Genomic DNA, 17,311 nt, shown 5'->3' on the forward strand with positions numbered 1-17,311 from the left:
CCAAAATTACAAAATTGAAAACGCAGGAGTCTTTGACACATTGACCTGGAAGTCTACTGCTACTCTGGTCCCTGCACAAATGTCTCCGACTCAGTAATAACTTACCTGGATTGTTGCCCAGGAAATGTTAAACAGATTAAAACCTGGTCAAACTCCTGGGTAACTCCAGAATCAACTATCACACCTTTGTCTCCCTCACAACTTGACAACACTTTTCCTACCCCACTCCTCAACCCACTTACCCATCCACTCATCCATTCATTAACATTCAAAGACAATACTTTGAAACATCATAAATTGGATGTGTCCAGCCTTCCCTAACTCTACTCTGCTTTTTGTTGTATTCATATATGGGATGAGTGTGTTGCTGGCTAGGCCAACATTTATTGCCCAATCTAATTGCCCTTGAGAAGGTCTTCTTGAACCACTGCAATCCACGTGGTGTAGATGCACCCACAATGCCACTAGCGAGGGTGCTCCAGGATTTTGACCCAGTGACAGTGAAGGAATGGCAAAAAAATTTCCAAGTCAGGATGGCGTGTGGCCTGGTGATGGTGAAATCTTCCAGGTGGTGGTGTTTCCAAATATCTGCAGTCCTTGCCCTTTTAGATAGTAATGGTTCTGGGTTTGGATGGTGCTGCCTCAGAAGTCTCGGTTAATTCCTGTGGTGCACCTTAGATGATACACACTGCTTTCACTGTGCGTTGGTGATGGAGAGTGAATGTTTGTACAGGGGTGCAAATCAAAAAGGTTGCTTTGTACTGGATGGTATAAGCTTCTTGAGTGTTGTTGGGGAAACACTTATCCAGGCAAGGTGTAAGTATAACATTACATTCCTGACTTGTGCCTTGTAGATGGTGGACAGGTTTTGAGAAACGAGGAGGGGAGTTACCCAGTCTCTGACCAGCTCGTGCAGCCACAGTATTTACATGGCTAATCCAGTTCAGCTTTTGGACAATGGCAACCCTCAGGATGTTGATAGTGGGGGATTCAGCAATAGTAATGCCACTGTACATCAAGGGACAATGGCTAGATGGTCCCTTATTAGAGATGATCAATGCCTAGCACCTGTGTGGCATGACTGTTACTTGCCACATATCAGCCCCATTCTGGATACAGTCCAGGTCTTGCTGTATTTGGACCTGAACTGGTTCCTTATGAGTTATGTTCAGTACCATTCATATCTGACCTTATGGTAGAAGGAAAGCCATTGATGGTTGGGCCTAGGACACTACCTTGAGGAATTCCTGCAGTGATGCCCAGGAACTGAAATGATTTTCCTCCAATAACCACAACTATCTTCCTTTGTGCTTGGTATGATGGCAACTGGTGGAAAACTTTCCCCGATTCCCATTGACTCCGGTTTTGCTAGGACTCCTCAATACCAAATTCGGGCATCAAGGACTTTTCTTAAATAAATAATGCCTTATACTGCATCTGTGCCCTTTGGTCCTCCACTCTCTCATGAGTGGAAACACCATCTTGACATTTACTCTGTCTAACCACTAAGAATCTTATGTTTCAATCACATTACCTCTCATTCCTCTGAACACCATGGGTACAGAACCAACCTGTTTAATTCTTCCTCATATTGCAGTTCCTCAAATGACTCCAGCTAATCCATGAAAACATCCTGCAGTGAAAGAATTTGAGCACCATGGTCACCTTTGCTGATACAGGCAATGCTTGCCTACCACATACCAGTGGCCTTAAGCCCTCTCCAGGATATTGGGTAGGTTAGAAGCCCCTAACTTGGCAAACATGGGGTCCTGAGAGTAAAGCAAAATACTGTGGATGCTGGAAATATGAAATCAAAACAAATCATTACTCTTCACGGTCTCCTGAGACACTGGTGCTCCACTATGTCCATGTAGCTTAGCCTTTATTTCCTTTGAGCTGAGTTCTGCCTTCTTTGAATATTTGGTTGCATTACTGCTCTTGTGCAGCCTGCACATACACTGGGTGCTCTCCTGTCAGCTGCTGTCATTCGCCATGCGACTGATGCAGTCTCTCTCGCCCTTACAAAAATGCCATAGAATCCATGTGTCATAACTGTGTGGAGAATTTGAAACATTTTATTCCAGCCCATAAGTGGTATATTCCTACACAACATCCTGAGGGCTACCATTGACAAGCAACTGGACTAGCCACAAAGCTACCAGAGCAAGTCAAAGGTGAGGGATCCTGCGGCGAGTAACTCACCACCCGACCCCCAAAGCCTGTCCACCATCCACAAGGAAGAAGTCACTACAGTAATGGAATACTCTCCACTTGCCTGGATGAATGCAACTCCAATAAAACTCCAACAGCTCAATATCATCAAGGACAAAGCAGCCCACTGGGTTGCTATCCCTCCACAAACATCAAATCAGCCACAGTGACAGCAGTTTGTACCCTCTACAAGATGCCCTGCAGGAATTCACCAAGGTTCCTTATGCAGTACGTTCCAAACGCACAACCACTACCGTCTAGAAGGACAAGAGTAGCAAATATTTGGGAAAACTACCACCTAAAGGTTGCCCTTCAAGTCAATCATCATCCTGACTTGGAAATATTTCACTGTTCCTTCACTGCCATTGGGTCAAAATCCTGGAATTCTCTCCCTAACAGCACTTTGGGTGGGTGTCCTTTCATCTCAAGGACTGTAGCGGGTTCAAGAAAGTAACTCACCATCAGCTTCTCAAGGGCAACTGAGGATGGACAATAAATGGTGGCCTAGCCTGTGACATCCACATCCCACAAAATGAATTAAAGAAAAAACAAGTAACAGAAATAAAGGGATACAAAGTGTTAAATTAGATCTGCTATTTTACCAGTATGCACTTCAGTGAATGTCTTTCATATTACCAAGTGCTCAAAATCTAATCAACACCATCAATAAATTACAAACATCAAAGTTAATTAATTTACGTAATTAGCATATTGTTACAAAATGCAATTCTTATTAGAACATAGAAATTATCTTTGGAAATAGATGGTAAACACTGTAGTAGTCCCACAGAACTTGCACACCTCGTTGTTCCAAGACATTTGAACTGATAAACCCGAAACAACGGTTAGCATTGGTGCTTCACAGTGCCAGGGACCCAAACTTGATTCCAGCCTTAGGTGACTGTGTGGAGTTTGTACGTTCTTCCTGTACTTCATAGGTTTCCTCTGGGTGCACTAGTTTCTTCCTGGTGCAGGTTAGGTGGATTAGCAATGCTAAACTGTCCCGTTGTGATCAACGATGTGTAGGTTAGGTGGATTAGCCATGGGGTTATGGGGGATAGTGCAGAGGTGGGGGCCTGGGTGGGAAACTCTTTCAGAGAGTTGGTACAGACTCAATGGGCTGAAGACCTTCCTTCTGCACTGTAGGGATTCTATGGTTCTATTCTCTTCTGGAAATTTCACAAGTAAATTACCTGAGCAACGGCATATAATATGGATTAGGAGGTAAAACATTGATGAACAGAAAATTACACCCAGGCCAAGCCTGAGTATTAAATATTGTTGAAATAAGAGAAGTGTGTAAAAGGTAAACTGCTAGATCATCACTGAAGGCAAAAATTCCCATCACAATGTAATAGGCAAAGAGACAAACATGAAGCAATTAGGTTAGTCACTGAAGAAATAAACAACAGGCCAAGTAATTTCCTCAATTAAACTGCCAGATAATTTGGTTATCAGCTAGAAGTTGCTCACTTCTATGATTGCATCAGTGCAAGTTTGGGAGAACTTTCTGGTAGCAGGGTTTCATGGCAGAGTGAACAGCATCACATCTGCTATATTTTACAATAATCCAAAATTCTTGGAATAATTCACTGAAAGCAGAAAGCCATACAATCAAAAACTCATTCAAATGAACACAATGCTGGTTTTAATCAGAAATTATGTTATATTCCCATCCTGTTAAATTAGCAGAATAGTAAAGCATTATAGTGACATTAAGGTAAGCAGCTACATTGGGAGAATTCAATCCAAAAATAAGCTTGGAACAATCCTGGTAATTACTGAAATAAATTTAAACTTGGGAAATAACTCCATTCTTGCAAATCAATTGACCTTATGGAAGAAAGCATATTATGATATTTTGTGTTCCATGTATAGCTTAGGATAAGCAAATGACATAATTCAAAGGCATATTATAAACAAATAACAGTTTAAACTCATACTGTGCAAAGTTTGAGATTTTGAAATCCAAGGAATAAACATTCAAAAATCTCACATTTGAAAACATACCTTTTTGGATAAAGTGGCACAAACACATCTTCATCCACTGCTTTCCTGATTCTTAAGACAATGGTCTTTAATAAAGTCTGAGAGAAAATTTGAAGTGTTTCATTCATTTAACAATTGAAAATAACCAGAGACATTTTTTTTTACATGACAGCATCATACAATTTTAACAGCAGTTATAAAATGAAAACAAAATTTCAACAACATACAAAAGATGAATATATATTAAAATTACCAGCCAATAACAGTCTAACCTCGAACTAGAGTTGGGTTTACACTACTCCAGAGATTTCTAAATACAATATACGCTGATACTAGAGTGTGCTGCACTGGCAGAAGTGCCATCTTACAGCTGAACCACGAAACCAAGATTTGGCCTTGAGATGTGCGCAAAAGACCCCATTGCACAGTTCAAAGGGAAGTTTTTCTGGTGTCCCGGTCCAATTTTTCTTTCAGTGCACAAAAACTGGTGTGTGCACACTATTATACAGTTAGTTACTGCTGTCAAATGAGAATTAAACTATTGCAACTCCGTCTCCCATACAAAAACAATTATAAATGCTCAAGATTCTTGATATGTTTTGCATATACCTAACTTTCAACAGAATCATAAAATGATAAAGCACAGGAGATACCCCATCTGGTGTTTCATGCCATCTTTTTGTAGCTATCCAAATATTCCCATACTCCTGTCTGTTCTCACACAGTCCTGCAATGTTTTCCCCTTTTATTTAACCAATTTCCTTTTGGAAGTTACTTCTGTTACCCTTTCAAGGCAGTGTATTCCAGATAACAATTTGCTGTTTAAAAGATTTCCTCATGTAATCTCTGGTTCTTTCCCAATCACCTAAAATCTATGTCCACTTACTTAACAACCCATCTGTCACTGAAAACAAATTCTCTTCATTTACTCTGAACATTTCAATCAAACCCCCTCTACTCTAATAGAAATAAAAACAGATGAACAGAAAAGGTAACACAGACATACCTGTGTGTATTTATTTTCTCCATTTACAACTGAAGGATATCCTTCAATTAACTTCAGTATTAATTTGACTAGTCGGGACGTCTGAGATGATGATAGAGGATCCCAAACGCTTTCTGCTAGACCTAAGGTAAAGATTCAAAAAGACTTAGTTTTACCTCAAGATTTTCTGGTACTCATAACTGCTTTGGTGGAAATTGTTTGAAAGGGTGAAGATGGTGGTGTAGCAGTAATATCACTGAACTAGTAATCCAGATGCCCAGGCTAATGTTATGGAAAACTGGGTTGAAATATCACCAGAGCAGCTGGTAAAATTTGAATTTAATTCATTATTCTGATTATATATTTTCTTTCGGCAAAGAGAACTATTTTCAAAAACTACATTATGGTAGTTGTAGTGCCAACTATAGTAAAGGATTAAACAGGAAGCAGATCTTGAACACAAATAATAACTCACACAAATATAATAGTACTTATAAAGATAACTTACTTGAAATAGAAAAATCAGAATCACTTTTTTTAAATAACCAAATAAATAATGGGAGACAATTTTAATTTTCTGTCATCATTCCAGTTGATTATTTTAGTAATAATTCCATATTTCTACAGTAGAACTTTGTATGGCAATTACTAGAATGCCAATTTCAGCTTCAGCGAGAGTCTTGCAATCAGAGTCAGAGTCAATCAACCAATTAAAATTAGGATTGATTTTTGCCACTCAAAATAGTTTATATTTCCTGGCCTGTTATTATGGAAGACATGCGCCAGTAAAATACAATGTGAAATTGAATTTGTAAAGATTTCTGTAATTTGATCATAGCAGTTACCTTAATAAGCAGCTGGACACAGATAAATAAATGATACACAACAGCACTGAAATGAGGAAACATTGGCCAAATTAGGGGTGTTATTTGGATGCATTCTACCATGGGCCTAAGGTATTAAAACTTTAATTACCTGTCAGTTTCGGTAAAACCACTTTTTCTACAATTGCAGGCAACAGATATGTGTCAACATCATCCAGCTGTGGATCTTGCCCCTCTTCACAACCATAAAACAGTAACGATTCAAACCAGAGCATACTTTCAAAATCACGACAATTTGGCTATTAGAAAAACACAAAGTGATTTATGCAATGTATGTTTATCTACTACAGTTAATACACAAACAAGTTGTAAAGCACTGGCATTAATCTTTATTCCCGTGTCCAAAAAACGATAACTGTTGAGATTTGCGCCTTAAGGTAAGTAAATTTTACCCAAGTCCTGCCTGAAATAAAGACTTTTTTTTATTTTTCACTTTACAACAGCAATTATCACATGAATTTTCATAACTGCATTTACAACTAGTGATCTAGAAATTGGGCTTCCATTGGGCAGTTTCTATAGATGAACTCAGCGATCAAATCAGGTTGAAATGTCATGAGCTAGGTCATTATTCAAAAAGGGAGACAAAAATTAGCTAACTATGGGCCAGTTAGTTTAACAGCTATCATTGGGAAAATGTTAGAGTCCATTATAAAGGATGCAAAGTATTTGGAATTGCAGAATATAAATAATCATAGTCAACATGGCTTCATAAAGGGGAAATCATGTCTGACAAATTTATGAGAATTCTTTGAGTTGGTAATGTGCATGCTAGATAAAGGGGAACCAGTAAATGCAATATACTTGGATCTACAAGAAACATTCAATAACGTACTGCTCCAAAAGCTACTTAATAAGAGTACATGGCATTGAGGAAAGCATATTAGCATGGGTAGAAAATTGGCTAACCACTAGAAAACAGAGTGTTGGACAAGGGGACAGGACATTTTAAGGACTGCCACAGAGATTAGTGCTGGGTACAATTATTTACAATATATATTAATGACTTAGGTGAAGGAACTGAATGCACTATTGCCAAGTTTGTAGACGACACAAAAATAGGTGAGAAGGCAACATGTGAGAAGTAGTGAAGATGACACCAACAGTCTACAGAGGGATACAGACAGGTTAAAGTGAGGGGGCAAAAATTTGGCAGATGGAATATAATGCAGGAAAACGTGAAGTTACGCACTTCGGTCAGAAGAATAAGGAAGCTGAATATTATTAAAACAGAGAAAAAAATGCAGAACAGAAGGATTTGGAGATCCTTATGTAGAAATCACACAAACTAGCACGCAAGTTCAGCTGGTAATAAGGAAGGCAAATAGAATGTTGGCCTCTATTTCAAAGGGAATGGAGAATAAAAGTAACTTTACAAGGCACTATTTAGACCACATCTGAAATACTGTGAACAGTTTTTGTCCCCTAATCTGAAGATTTTTTTTTATTTGTTCATGGGATCTCAACATCGCCAACTGGACCAGCATTTACTGCCCTTCTCTAATTGCCCTGAACTGAGTGGCTTGCTCAACCATTTCAGAGGTCATTTAAGAGTCAATCACATTGCTGTCGATCTGGAGTCACAGGTTTCCTTCCAACAAATTTCCTTCTCTAGGGAACATTAGTTACTCAAATAGGTTTTTACAACAATTAACAATGGTTTCAAGGTCCAGAAATCCAGATTTTTATTGAATTCAAAATTCAACATCTGTGTGGTGGGATTCAAACCCAGATCCCAGGAGCATTACCCTGGTTCTCTGGATTATTATTCCAGTGACAATATCACTACCTCCTCTCTGCATTGGAGGCAATCCAGAGAATCTTCACGAGGTAGATCCTGGACACAGAGGCATTTTCTTATGAGGTGAGGTTCAGTAGGTTGGACCTGCATTCATTGAAATTTACAAGAATGAGAGGCGACCTTACTGAGACATACAGGGTTCTCATGGGGCTTGATAGGGTAGACGCTGAGAGGGTGTTTCCCTTGTGGGGAGGGTCTAGCACCAAAGGGCATAATCGCAGAGTAAAAGGCCACCCAGTCAAGACAGAAGTTAAGAGGAATTTCTTCTGAGGCTCTGCGAAATTTGCCACCGCAAAAGGTTGTAGAGCTGGTCGTTAAGCATGTTCAAGGCTGAGATAGACAGATTTTGATCAGTAATGAAATCAAGGTGGCAAAGTGCAGTAGAAGATTATCAGTCATAATTTCATTGAACGGCAGAGCAATCTTGATGGACCTAAAGGCCTAGTTCTGCTCTGAAGTCTTACATAAGAACATAAGAAATAGGAGCAGGAGTAGGCCATCTAGCCCTTCAAGCCTGCCCTGCCATTCAATAAGATCATGGCTGATCTGTCGTGGTTACGAAAGGTTGTATTCACTCATGCACAGATACACAATACATTCACCCAAAACACAGGAAAATCCAATAATTAGTTGCTGAATAGAAAAAAGCCACAAGTAGCATGTTGCAACTTCATAAAACTTTGGTGAGGTCACACTTACGAATATTGCATTCAATTGTGGTTGCCATATTACAGGGAGGATGTGAAGGCTTTGGAGAGGATGCAGAAGAGGTTTACCAGGATGCTGCTGGTTTAGAGGGTATGAGCTACAGGAGCGGGTGGACAAACTAGGGTTGTTTTTTCTGCAGCGGCGAAAGTTGAGGGGAGACCGGACAGAAATATATAAAATTAAGAGAGGCATAGATAGGGTTGACAATCAGAATCTTTTTCCCAGAGTTGAAATGTCTAATAACTGCAGGCGTGTACTTAAGATGAGAGGGGGAAAGTTCAAAGGAGATGTGAGAAGCAAGTTTTTATTTTAAACACAGAGTGGTAGGTGTCTGAAATGCACTGTTAGGGCTGGTGGTGCAGGCAGGAATGATAGGGGTGTTTAAGGGCCTTTTAGATAAGCACGTGAACATGCAAGGAATAGAGAGATATGGACCAAGGACAGGCAGAAGTGATTAGATTAATTCGGCATCATGTTCAGCACAACATCGTGGGCCAAGGGGCCTGTTCCTGTGCTGTTCTGCTCTATGTTCTACTCTCAAAATGGGGAAAGGGGTTGTATCTCTTAATTCGCAGAAAATATGAAGCTGCTGTCTGGGTTCATGAAGAGCCCCCTATTTTGGATTTTCATTCCTTCTCCAAACCAAATAACAAAGGCAATATTTCTGAGATAAAAGCAATCACCATTCCAGACTTGTTTCAGAGTGGCTTATGATCTGAAATGACAATTATGTCTGAAATAGAAAGCAGATCTTGAATATGAATACAACGACTTGCGCACAAATATAATAGTGCCCACAAGGATAAATTACTTGAAATAATGAGAGACAAGGTCACATTTAAAAAAATTACTATAGCTTGGTGCTGTTCAAGATTCAACCTTATAATTGACATCAGAAGTACTTCCCTTTCAGTTTTCTATCTTTTTCAATTAACAGTACATTTATTTATAAACATACAGAACATATTTTCAGATGAATAAAATTCTCTGTAGAATTTATATCCATTTCACTATTTTTCATCAGCTGCACACTAGTTCCCAAGCACGTGTAGGCCATCTGTTCTCTGCCACAGCTCCTCTCCAACCACCCACAAGGCAGCTAACATCCCTAGTGATTCACAAAGCAACCTGTAATCCCCCTGTTGGGGAAGTCAAGTTTGAGAGTTTTCAATTGGGGAAGTCACATTCACAAAGTCAAAGCAATGTTCCACTATACAAAGTTTCAATCAACTCAGCCAGAAGTATATATATTTTTCAAACAACCTCCAGTTCTCACCTCAAAAGGATTCCATTTGATGAGTTGTAACCGAACAAGTGGATTAAGCAGTTTCGGAAGGCATAGACCAATATATGCATCTTTATAATGCGTGTAATACATTTTTCGCCAGACTTCAAATCGGTTCTTGATACAGTCAAGTGTGCAGAAATCATCTAACACATCTTCAAACACTTTCCTTGATTCACTAACAATTCGATCTACAAAAAAATTAGTGTTTTAACTATTAAATCAAAAATTGTTGCTCCATTACACACACACACACCTTATAGTGTCTTTTTGTTTCTTTATTTTTTTCTTGGGATACGGACATCACTGGCAAGGCATTCATTGCCCATCCCTAATTACCCTTGAACTGAGTGTCTTCCTAGGCCACTTCAGAGGGCAATCACATTCTGCAGATCTGGAGTCACATGTAGGCCAGACCAGGGGAGGGCATTAGTGAACCAGATGGAGTTTTAACAGCAACTGATTCTAGTTGCCATGGTCACCATTACTGAGACTGGCTTTCAATTCCAGCTTTATTAATTGAGAACCCCACTTACCCAGAGCATTAATCTGGACCTTTAGATTGCTAATTCAACGACATTTTCACTACACCACTGTCTCCCTATAATTAGTATTAATGCAATTAGTCACAAAAATCATTAGAGTGTAATTTTTTAAAAGGCACCAATAAAGACCGGAACAGAAGGAAACAAACAGCTAAGTTCATCATAAAATAGGAGGGACAAATGACATTTAAAACAAGGCATTTCCAATGTTTCTAAATTATCAATGCAGGACTTAATAACTTTCAGGAAATGAAAGAGGGTAGAATTTCTTACACCTCTATAGCAGTTACTGGCAACGGAAACATGGTTGGATTCAAATTCAGAATATTGATTGTTAACAATGAGAACTTTAGGGGTCAAAACAGAGACAACTGAACCATTGCAGTATGTAGTTTTAATTTTATTCATTCTTGGACTTCACTGACTGGCCAACATTTATTGCCCATCCTTAACGGCCCTTGAACGAAGTGGCTTGACGGGGCATTTAAGTCAGCCACATTACTGTGGATCTGGAGTCACAAGTAGGCCAGACTCAGACAAGGAAGGCAAGTTTCCTTGCCTAATGGACATTAGCAAACCATATGGGTTTTTATGACAATCAGCAATGGTTTCATGATCATTGGATTTTTATTTCCAGACTTTTATTTCAACTGAATTCAAATTTCACCTTCTACTGTGGTGAGATTCAAATCCAAGCATTACCCTGGGTCTCTTAATTACTAATCCAGTAACAATACAACTATGCCACAGCCTACAAATATACAAAACTTCTTAAATGGGCTTCCTGAAATAGCAGACAAACTGAACAGTATAAACAGTGCCTTTGCTTTTGTCTTTTATGTAAAGCTTCTGCTCTATGGATGACATTTCCTATGGCATCATTTTTACAACCATTTGAATAGCTAATACAAGTTAATTACATTTCATTAATTGCAAATACTTGAGAAGGGTGTCACATAGAAAAGTAGATTTTTTTATATTAATTTATTTAAAGACCTACAATCTATACATCTCTTAAAAGCAAAAGTGCTCTTTCAGACAAATTGTTTGTTTATTTATAATTTTATAGCAGACAACAGATCCTTTGAGCATTACTTGGAAAATTGCTCTGCAAACTGCTTGCTTGTTGAAGCAGCCCTTGGGCAATATGTTCCACCAAAACAAATGGAAACAGGTCATCCCAAGTTAACTCAAAGAAGTCCATTCCTTGCCTATCATTTTGAATTCTAATGTGAAAGGATGAATTTTCCCACAGGATATATTTTATCAGCCACATACTAAAGTTTCCAGTTGTCAAAGCACCTCCGTCCTTAAGCTTGCAACTGTATAATTTCAGTGTATCTTGCAATAGGCATACCATTTTCTATATTAAAGCTATTGATATCTGTGGAAGTTTCTTCATCGTCACTTGACAGTCCTTCATGGTGTTCAGCCATCTTTCCTGCTTGTTCTCTGGCCAGTCTTCGACGTGCTCTAATTAATTAAAATTCACAATTAAAACCTCGCATTTTCATCAGGACTGTTCTCTGATTCATACCCATTTTTATTATAAAGCAATAGAAAGTCACAAAAATATACTTCATCTATTTATTAATTTCTGAAATATTACATATTTCTTTGATTTGCTCTGAACACTAGATTAGATGCAGAACCTTAGTCATGAGATACTTTTCGACATTACTGCAAAATGTCTTTGCCACTTTTCGCTAACAATCACCGAACATGTTTGCTCTCATTTAATTGGAATTACAACTGAAATAGCACGTGGACATGATGCATATAAAGTACACAACGACTGGTTGGACCGAGGGATAAATGATGTTGCTGCCTCCATTTAAAGGGCAAGAACTTGTACTTATATAGTACTTTGACATAGGAAAAACAGCCCAAGGTGTTTCATAGGAATGCTAACACAATTTGATACTGAGCCACATAAGGAGATATGAGGGCAGATGACCAAAAGCTAGCTCTAGAAGGGTTGTAAAGCAAAAAAGGGCCATATAGGTGACGAGGCTGAAAGGAAAATTCCAGAGCTTATGGCATTGGCCTTGGAAGACATGACCAATAGTGGGATCATTATCATCATTGATGCTAAAGAGGACAGAACTGGAGAAGTGCAAACATCTCAAAGGGTTGCAGAGTTAGAGAAATTAAGTAGATAGGGGCGAGGCCATAGAGGGATTTGAAAATAAGGGGAATCTTAAAATGGAAACTTTGCTCAACGAAGGGGTTGGTGGTTGAATGGAACTTGAAGAAAGTTAGGCAGCAGAGCTTTGGATGATCCCAACTTTACAGAGGGTAGAATGGACTGCAGCAGTTCAAGAAGGCAACTCGCCACCACTTGCTCAAGGGCAATTAGAGATGGGCAATAAATCCTGCTCTATCGAACATCCTGTAAATGAATAAAACAAAATGAGAAGCTGCTTTAGGGGTCTGTTGGAATGATAAAATCTAACAGTAACTATGGCATGGATGAAGACTTCAGCAGCAGATGAATTGGAGCAGAGCTACAGTCAGGTGATGTAAAACATGTAGAAAGAGTTGAAATCTTCATAGCATTCTGGTCACATATTTGTACCATCAAGGTTTGACCTCAGACAGTTGCCAGGGTGGAGTCAGTGGCTATGGAATGTGCCAGGGACTGAAGACTATGGCTTCATAGTGAGATTGGCTATTTGGTACTTCAAACCTGCACCTTCATTCAATATGATCGTGTTGATGTGATTGTGGCCTTAACCCTGTCTGACCCCATAAAACTTGACTGCCTTGTCAATCAAAAATCAGTCTAAAGCAGCTTTGAATATATTCACTGAACCAGGCTCCACTGCTCACTGTGAAAGGAATTCAAAACACCAACAACCCTCAGAAGAAATTCCTCACCTCCATCTTAAATGGGAGACGCATTAGTTTTGAAACTGTGCCCCACATTCTAGATTTCCTCATGGGGAGATATCCTCTTAGCAACAACCCTGAGAAGTCCTCTCAGAATCTTAAGTTTCAACAAAATACCTCTCATTCTTTTAAACTCCAATGAGCATAGGTGCAACTTGTTCAATATTTCACCTTAAGGCAACTCTTTCATCCCAGGTACACACCTGGTGAACCTTCTCTGAACTGCTTCCAATGCAAATATACTGCTCCTTAAGCAAGGAGACTGAAACTGTACATAGTGTTCTAGGTGCTATCTCACCAATGCTCTATACAATTGTATCAAGTCCTTCCTACTTCTCACACTCCCCTTGCTCTTGCAATAAAAGCTAACATTCCATTTGCTTTCTTAAATGCTTGCTGTCCTTCCATTTTTTGTGATTCATGAACAAAGACACCTAGGTCCCTCTGTATCGCAAGTTCTGCCGTTTCCATTTAAATAATATTCTGCTTTTCTATTCTTCCTGTCAAAATGGACAACCTCACATTTTCTGACATTACAGTCTATCTGCCAAATGTCTGCCTATTCACTTAACCTATCTAGTCCTTTTGCAGACTCCTTGTAGCTTCCTCACAACTTGTTATCCTACCCATCTTCACTTCTGAGACTTTGGTTACAATACAGTCATCAAAGTCATTAATATAGATTAGAAATAGTTGAGACCACAGCACCGATCTACTAGTCTTCCCAATATCCAGTTGGTGGAATTTTTCTGTTCCTTCTGTACTGGATGTCAATCAAGCAGTTTTAAAATATAAAGAATGGGCAACTTTAAATATGCAATCACACCTTCGAGCCTCTCTCTCTGCAATCCTTCGTTGTTTGGCATTTTCTTGATACAAAGCACGATCACGACCAAATGAATCCAGACTTGGTGCCATAACAGTTTTACCTGCAAATATAAAGTGGATAAAATTACCAAATGCTCTTTCAAAACATTATCAAGTAACAATTAACTTTAATTTTCATTGACCAGAAAATTTAAGCCTACTAAGACCTACACCATTAGGAACTTGTAAACGGAGTCAGGTTGAGTAAGAACTAGTACAACTATTAGTGAAGTTAAAGTGGTTAGAGTTAAGTGAGGAGAAAGGAAGAGTAAAATTACATTTTTAAATAAAATGCATTCATTGTTAAATTTAAACAATTCAATTCTTGGCAATACATAATTTCACAGGCAATGATGCAATTTCCTATCAATTAACGTGTATGCATCAAGTATTGAAAATTAGGAAGTGCTACAAAATAAGCAAGGATCGCTTATCAAAGGCTTTGTTGCGATCAGCTTTATGACACTTGGAAAATCCGAAGCACAGAACAATCTCTCCCTCTCAATCAAATCAGCAATTAAGAGATTTAATATTTCCCACAGAAGTGTGGCACTCCATAAAAAGCTGTATTAAAATAAACAAAGGGAAGGATTCTTTGCATTGTGATGTTTTTGTACTGAAGGAGATCAACTGTTGAGATCAGCTGGTAAAATCAGCAGTGCATGCAAGTCTCAGAAAGCATGCTCCCCAAAGAATGTCTTTCTGTTCAAATCACAACCTGATAAAACAGCAAACAATCGAAGGGTGAATTGAACCCTTCAGTCCATCTTGAAAACAAAAACATTGAGCAAAACAAATCTTACTTAGAACTATTTCTCTCTAGCTAAATAATTTTCAGAAGTATACTGATGTTGTCAGTTTAGCTGTATCTAACCTAAAACCACAGCCAAAGTTACCTTTTATGTAATAGCAAATCAAGTATCCAACTGACATTCTCCCATAAAATTGGTTCACCTTGCATCTTCTGAATAAGCTACTTTGTTGCACTTACCCTATCTGTACTAATTTTTAAAAAATCATATCAAACCATTCCCTTGCTAACTTCAAACCTGTCGCGTATGCTCAATTAATATGCATTTTTGTTAATCTAAGTATTACAATGAACAAGGCTGTTCAATGAAAAATAAAAACCTTCAAGATGGACTGACTTGAATGGCTTGAATATTCCGATGATTCATCTTTAATATCATCTTGCCGTCTCTGGACAAACCGGGCAGCCCGCTGTTTCAGCAGCTGGTGCATGGCAGATTCAAGGTCATTAACCAGGGGTACCTGAAAAATATAACACATTACGTAATACCTAGGCCCTTTATAATAGGCCCTGGTCTGCGCAAGTTATGCCATGGGTACAGTTTTAAATTTGAGCTAGTCCCTGCAAATATTCTACTACAGTGGGTAAAGTGATGAAAAATACTAGAAGATTATTAGAGCTTCACATTTTCTTACTGAAGCAATTTCCATATTCTCAGTCAGTATGTTATTTAGCCAAACGTATCTGGAAAGTTAAAATGCACCAATATTTTTACTGTAGTTTCCAATTATACTGTAAGTAAACAAAAATGGTTATTTCATTTTTGCCACCAGTACCTTTCATGAAAAGCCTGTATATATGCATGTATAAAATAAATCCAAATCAAAGCAAAAAAACCCATTCAAAATATCATGAATCTTCTCATCTTGAATTTCTGACCATCCATCAGACAATATTCCATAAGGATCGAAAAGACACCAGCACTTATGTACCCTGACACTGTAGTTTAAACCAACGTTATTTCCTGCATTACTGGAAAGTAGACCACTATTAAACAAAAACATTTAAGCAGCATTTGTGCTGAACTGCAATGTGCAATTTTCTCAGTGGAAAGCAGTTTAGCAAAAGTGTCTTCCAGATTTGGCCATTTAAGCAAAATTCTAATGCTTTACATTATTAATGATTGTTTGGGAGATTAAATATCCAGTGGAGGATGCAAAATGGAGCATAGCGTAGTTTATGTTTTGCAGATCTTCTACATGAAGAAGAATCATTTTTTATTCATGTTTATTCTTGATTTTTTAAAAAACAGACCTCCAAATTTCACTGCCATAATGTCTAGTGAAACACAAGAAATAAATGTGCTTACTTTCTGTATTTTATAGATGAAGAATAAATCACTTCTTATCTATGGTTATAAATGCCTCATGTACAGGTCATCTGAACAGCACAAATGACAGTTTTCCTTTAAAACGGGCATCATTTGTTGATAAATTGATTATTAAGTTTTTTGTCTCTGCTTTTTCTCCCATTTTCAATCACTAGGTCAAAGTCTTTTGCTTATATCATCAATATGGTGAACTTACACAAATCTTGTCCAAGTTAAACCAGAACCTGCCATAAATTTTTGTCAAATAGTTACCTTGGGGCTAAGTTTATGTTCATAATTTTCTAATCTAAAAAAGCTTTTACCCAAATGTTCATCAATATTTTCATTTTTCAGATGTTGACAGCCCTCTTTACAATTTTCAGATGTCTTCTTTTTTAAATACTGCCATGTTTACAACTCATTACAATCTTAAAGTATAAAGATAAAAACTGAAAAATGTGAAAACTGCCATGAATTTATCACCTTTAACTATCACAATAAATTAACACCCCACTGCAACATACAAACATCCTACACCCATTAAAGAGTTTCTTAGAACTGAGGCCAACTCGTATCCATTGCATTCTGATTTCCAAATAATGAATACACTACAAAGCTGCTTTAGAGCAAAGAAAACAAATTGATACAGATCACTGTCAGTGAGTAGCCTACTGGCAGAGTGTGGAACAACTGATTGTGGTGTAGCTTTTGTTTCAATGTATTCAACTTAGAGTATGACGTCTCATTCTGAAATAACTGACTGTACATTCTGTGACAGAATGAGTCACTTCACTCCATCAAGAATCTTTTGACAATCCAACATTGCAATTTTCGTGGGATTTTACCAAAAAGGAAGAGCACTCATTCAAAATATCAATTAGAGACAAATTTTAAATTTAGGGTAAATATTGCATAAAGGAAAGATAGACATATACTTGGAATGAAGCATCACAATGTAAGGCTTCATTATAACATTGCAAACTACTTCAAAACCACACAAAATTACCTAACAGCCAATTATCTA

At 38.1% G+C, this 17,311-nt stretch overlaps 1 protein-coding gene across 2 annotated transcripts in view; it reads right to left on the reverse strand.

The window, feature by feature from the left end:
• paxbp1 (PAX3 and PAX7 binding protein 1) overlaps positions 1 to 17,311 on the reverse strand; it is a 47,783-nt gene that overhangs the window by 6,265 nt on the left and 24,207 nt on the right. For both annotated transcript variants that reach the window (XM_080203614.1, XM_080203613.1), the window contains exons 8-14: positions 15,316 to 15,439; positions 14,127 to 14,229; positions 11,766 to 11,881; positions 9,855 to 10,054; positions 6,161 to 6,308; positions 5,207 to 5,328; positions 4,222 to 4,298 (exon numbers count right to left, since the gene is read on the reverse strand). In XM_080203614.1, the coding sequence (XP_080059740.1) occupies positions 4,222 to 4,298; positions 5,207 to 5,328; positions 6,161 to 6,308; positions 9,855 to 10,054; positions 11,766 to 11,881; positions 14,127 to 14,229; positions 15,316 to 15,439 (890 nt within the window). The remainder of the gene's footprint in view (positions 1 to 4,221; positions 4,299 to 5,206; positions 5,329 to 6,160; positions 6,309 to 9,854; positions 10,055 to 11,765; positions 11,882 to 14,126; positions 14,230 to 15,315; positions 15,440 to 17,311) is intronic.

The sequence above is a fragment of the Carcharhinus amblyrhynchos genome, chromosome 15, assembly GCF_965287045.1.
Source record: "Carcharhinus amblyrhynchos chromosome 15, sCarAmb.v2.hapA, whole genome shotgun sequence".
Lineage (NCBI taxonomy): Eukaryota > Metazoa > Chordata > Chondrichthyes > Carcharhiniformes > Carcharhinidae > Carcharhinus > Carcharhinus amblyrhynchos.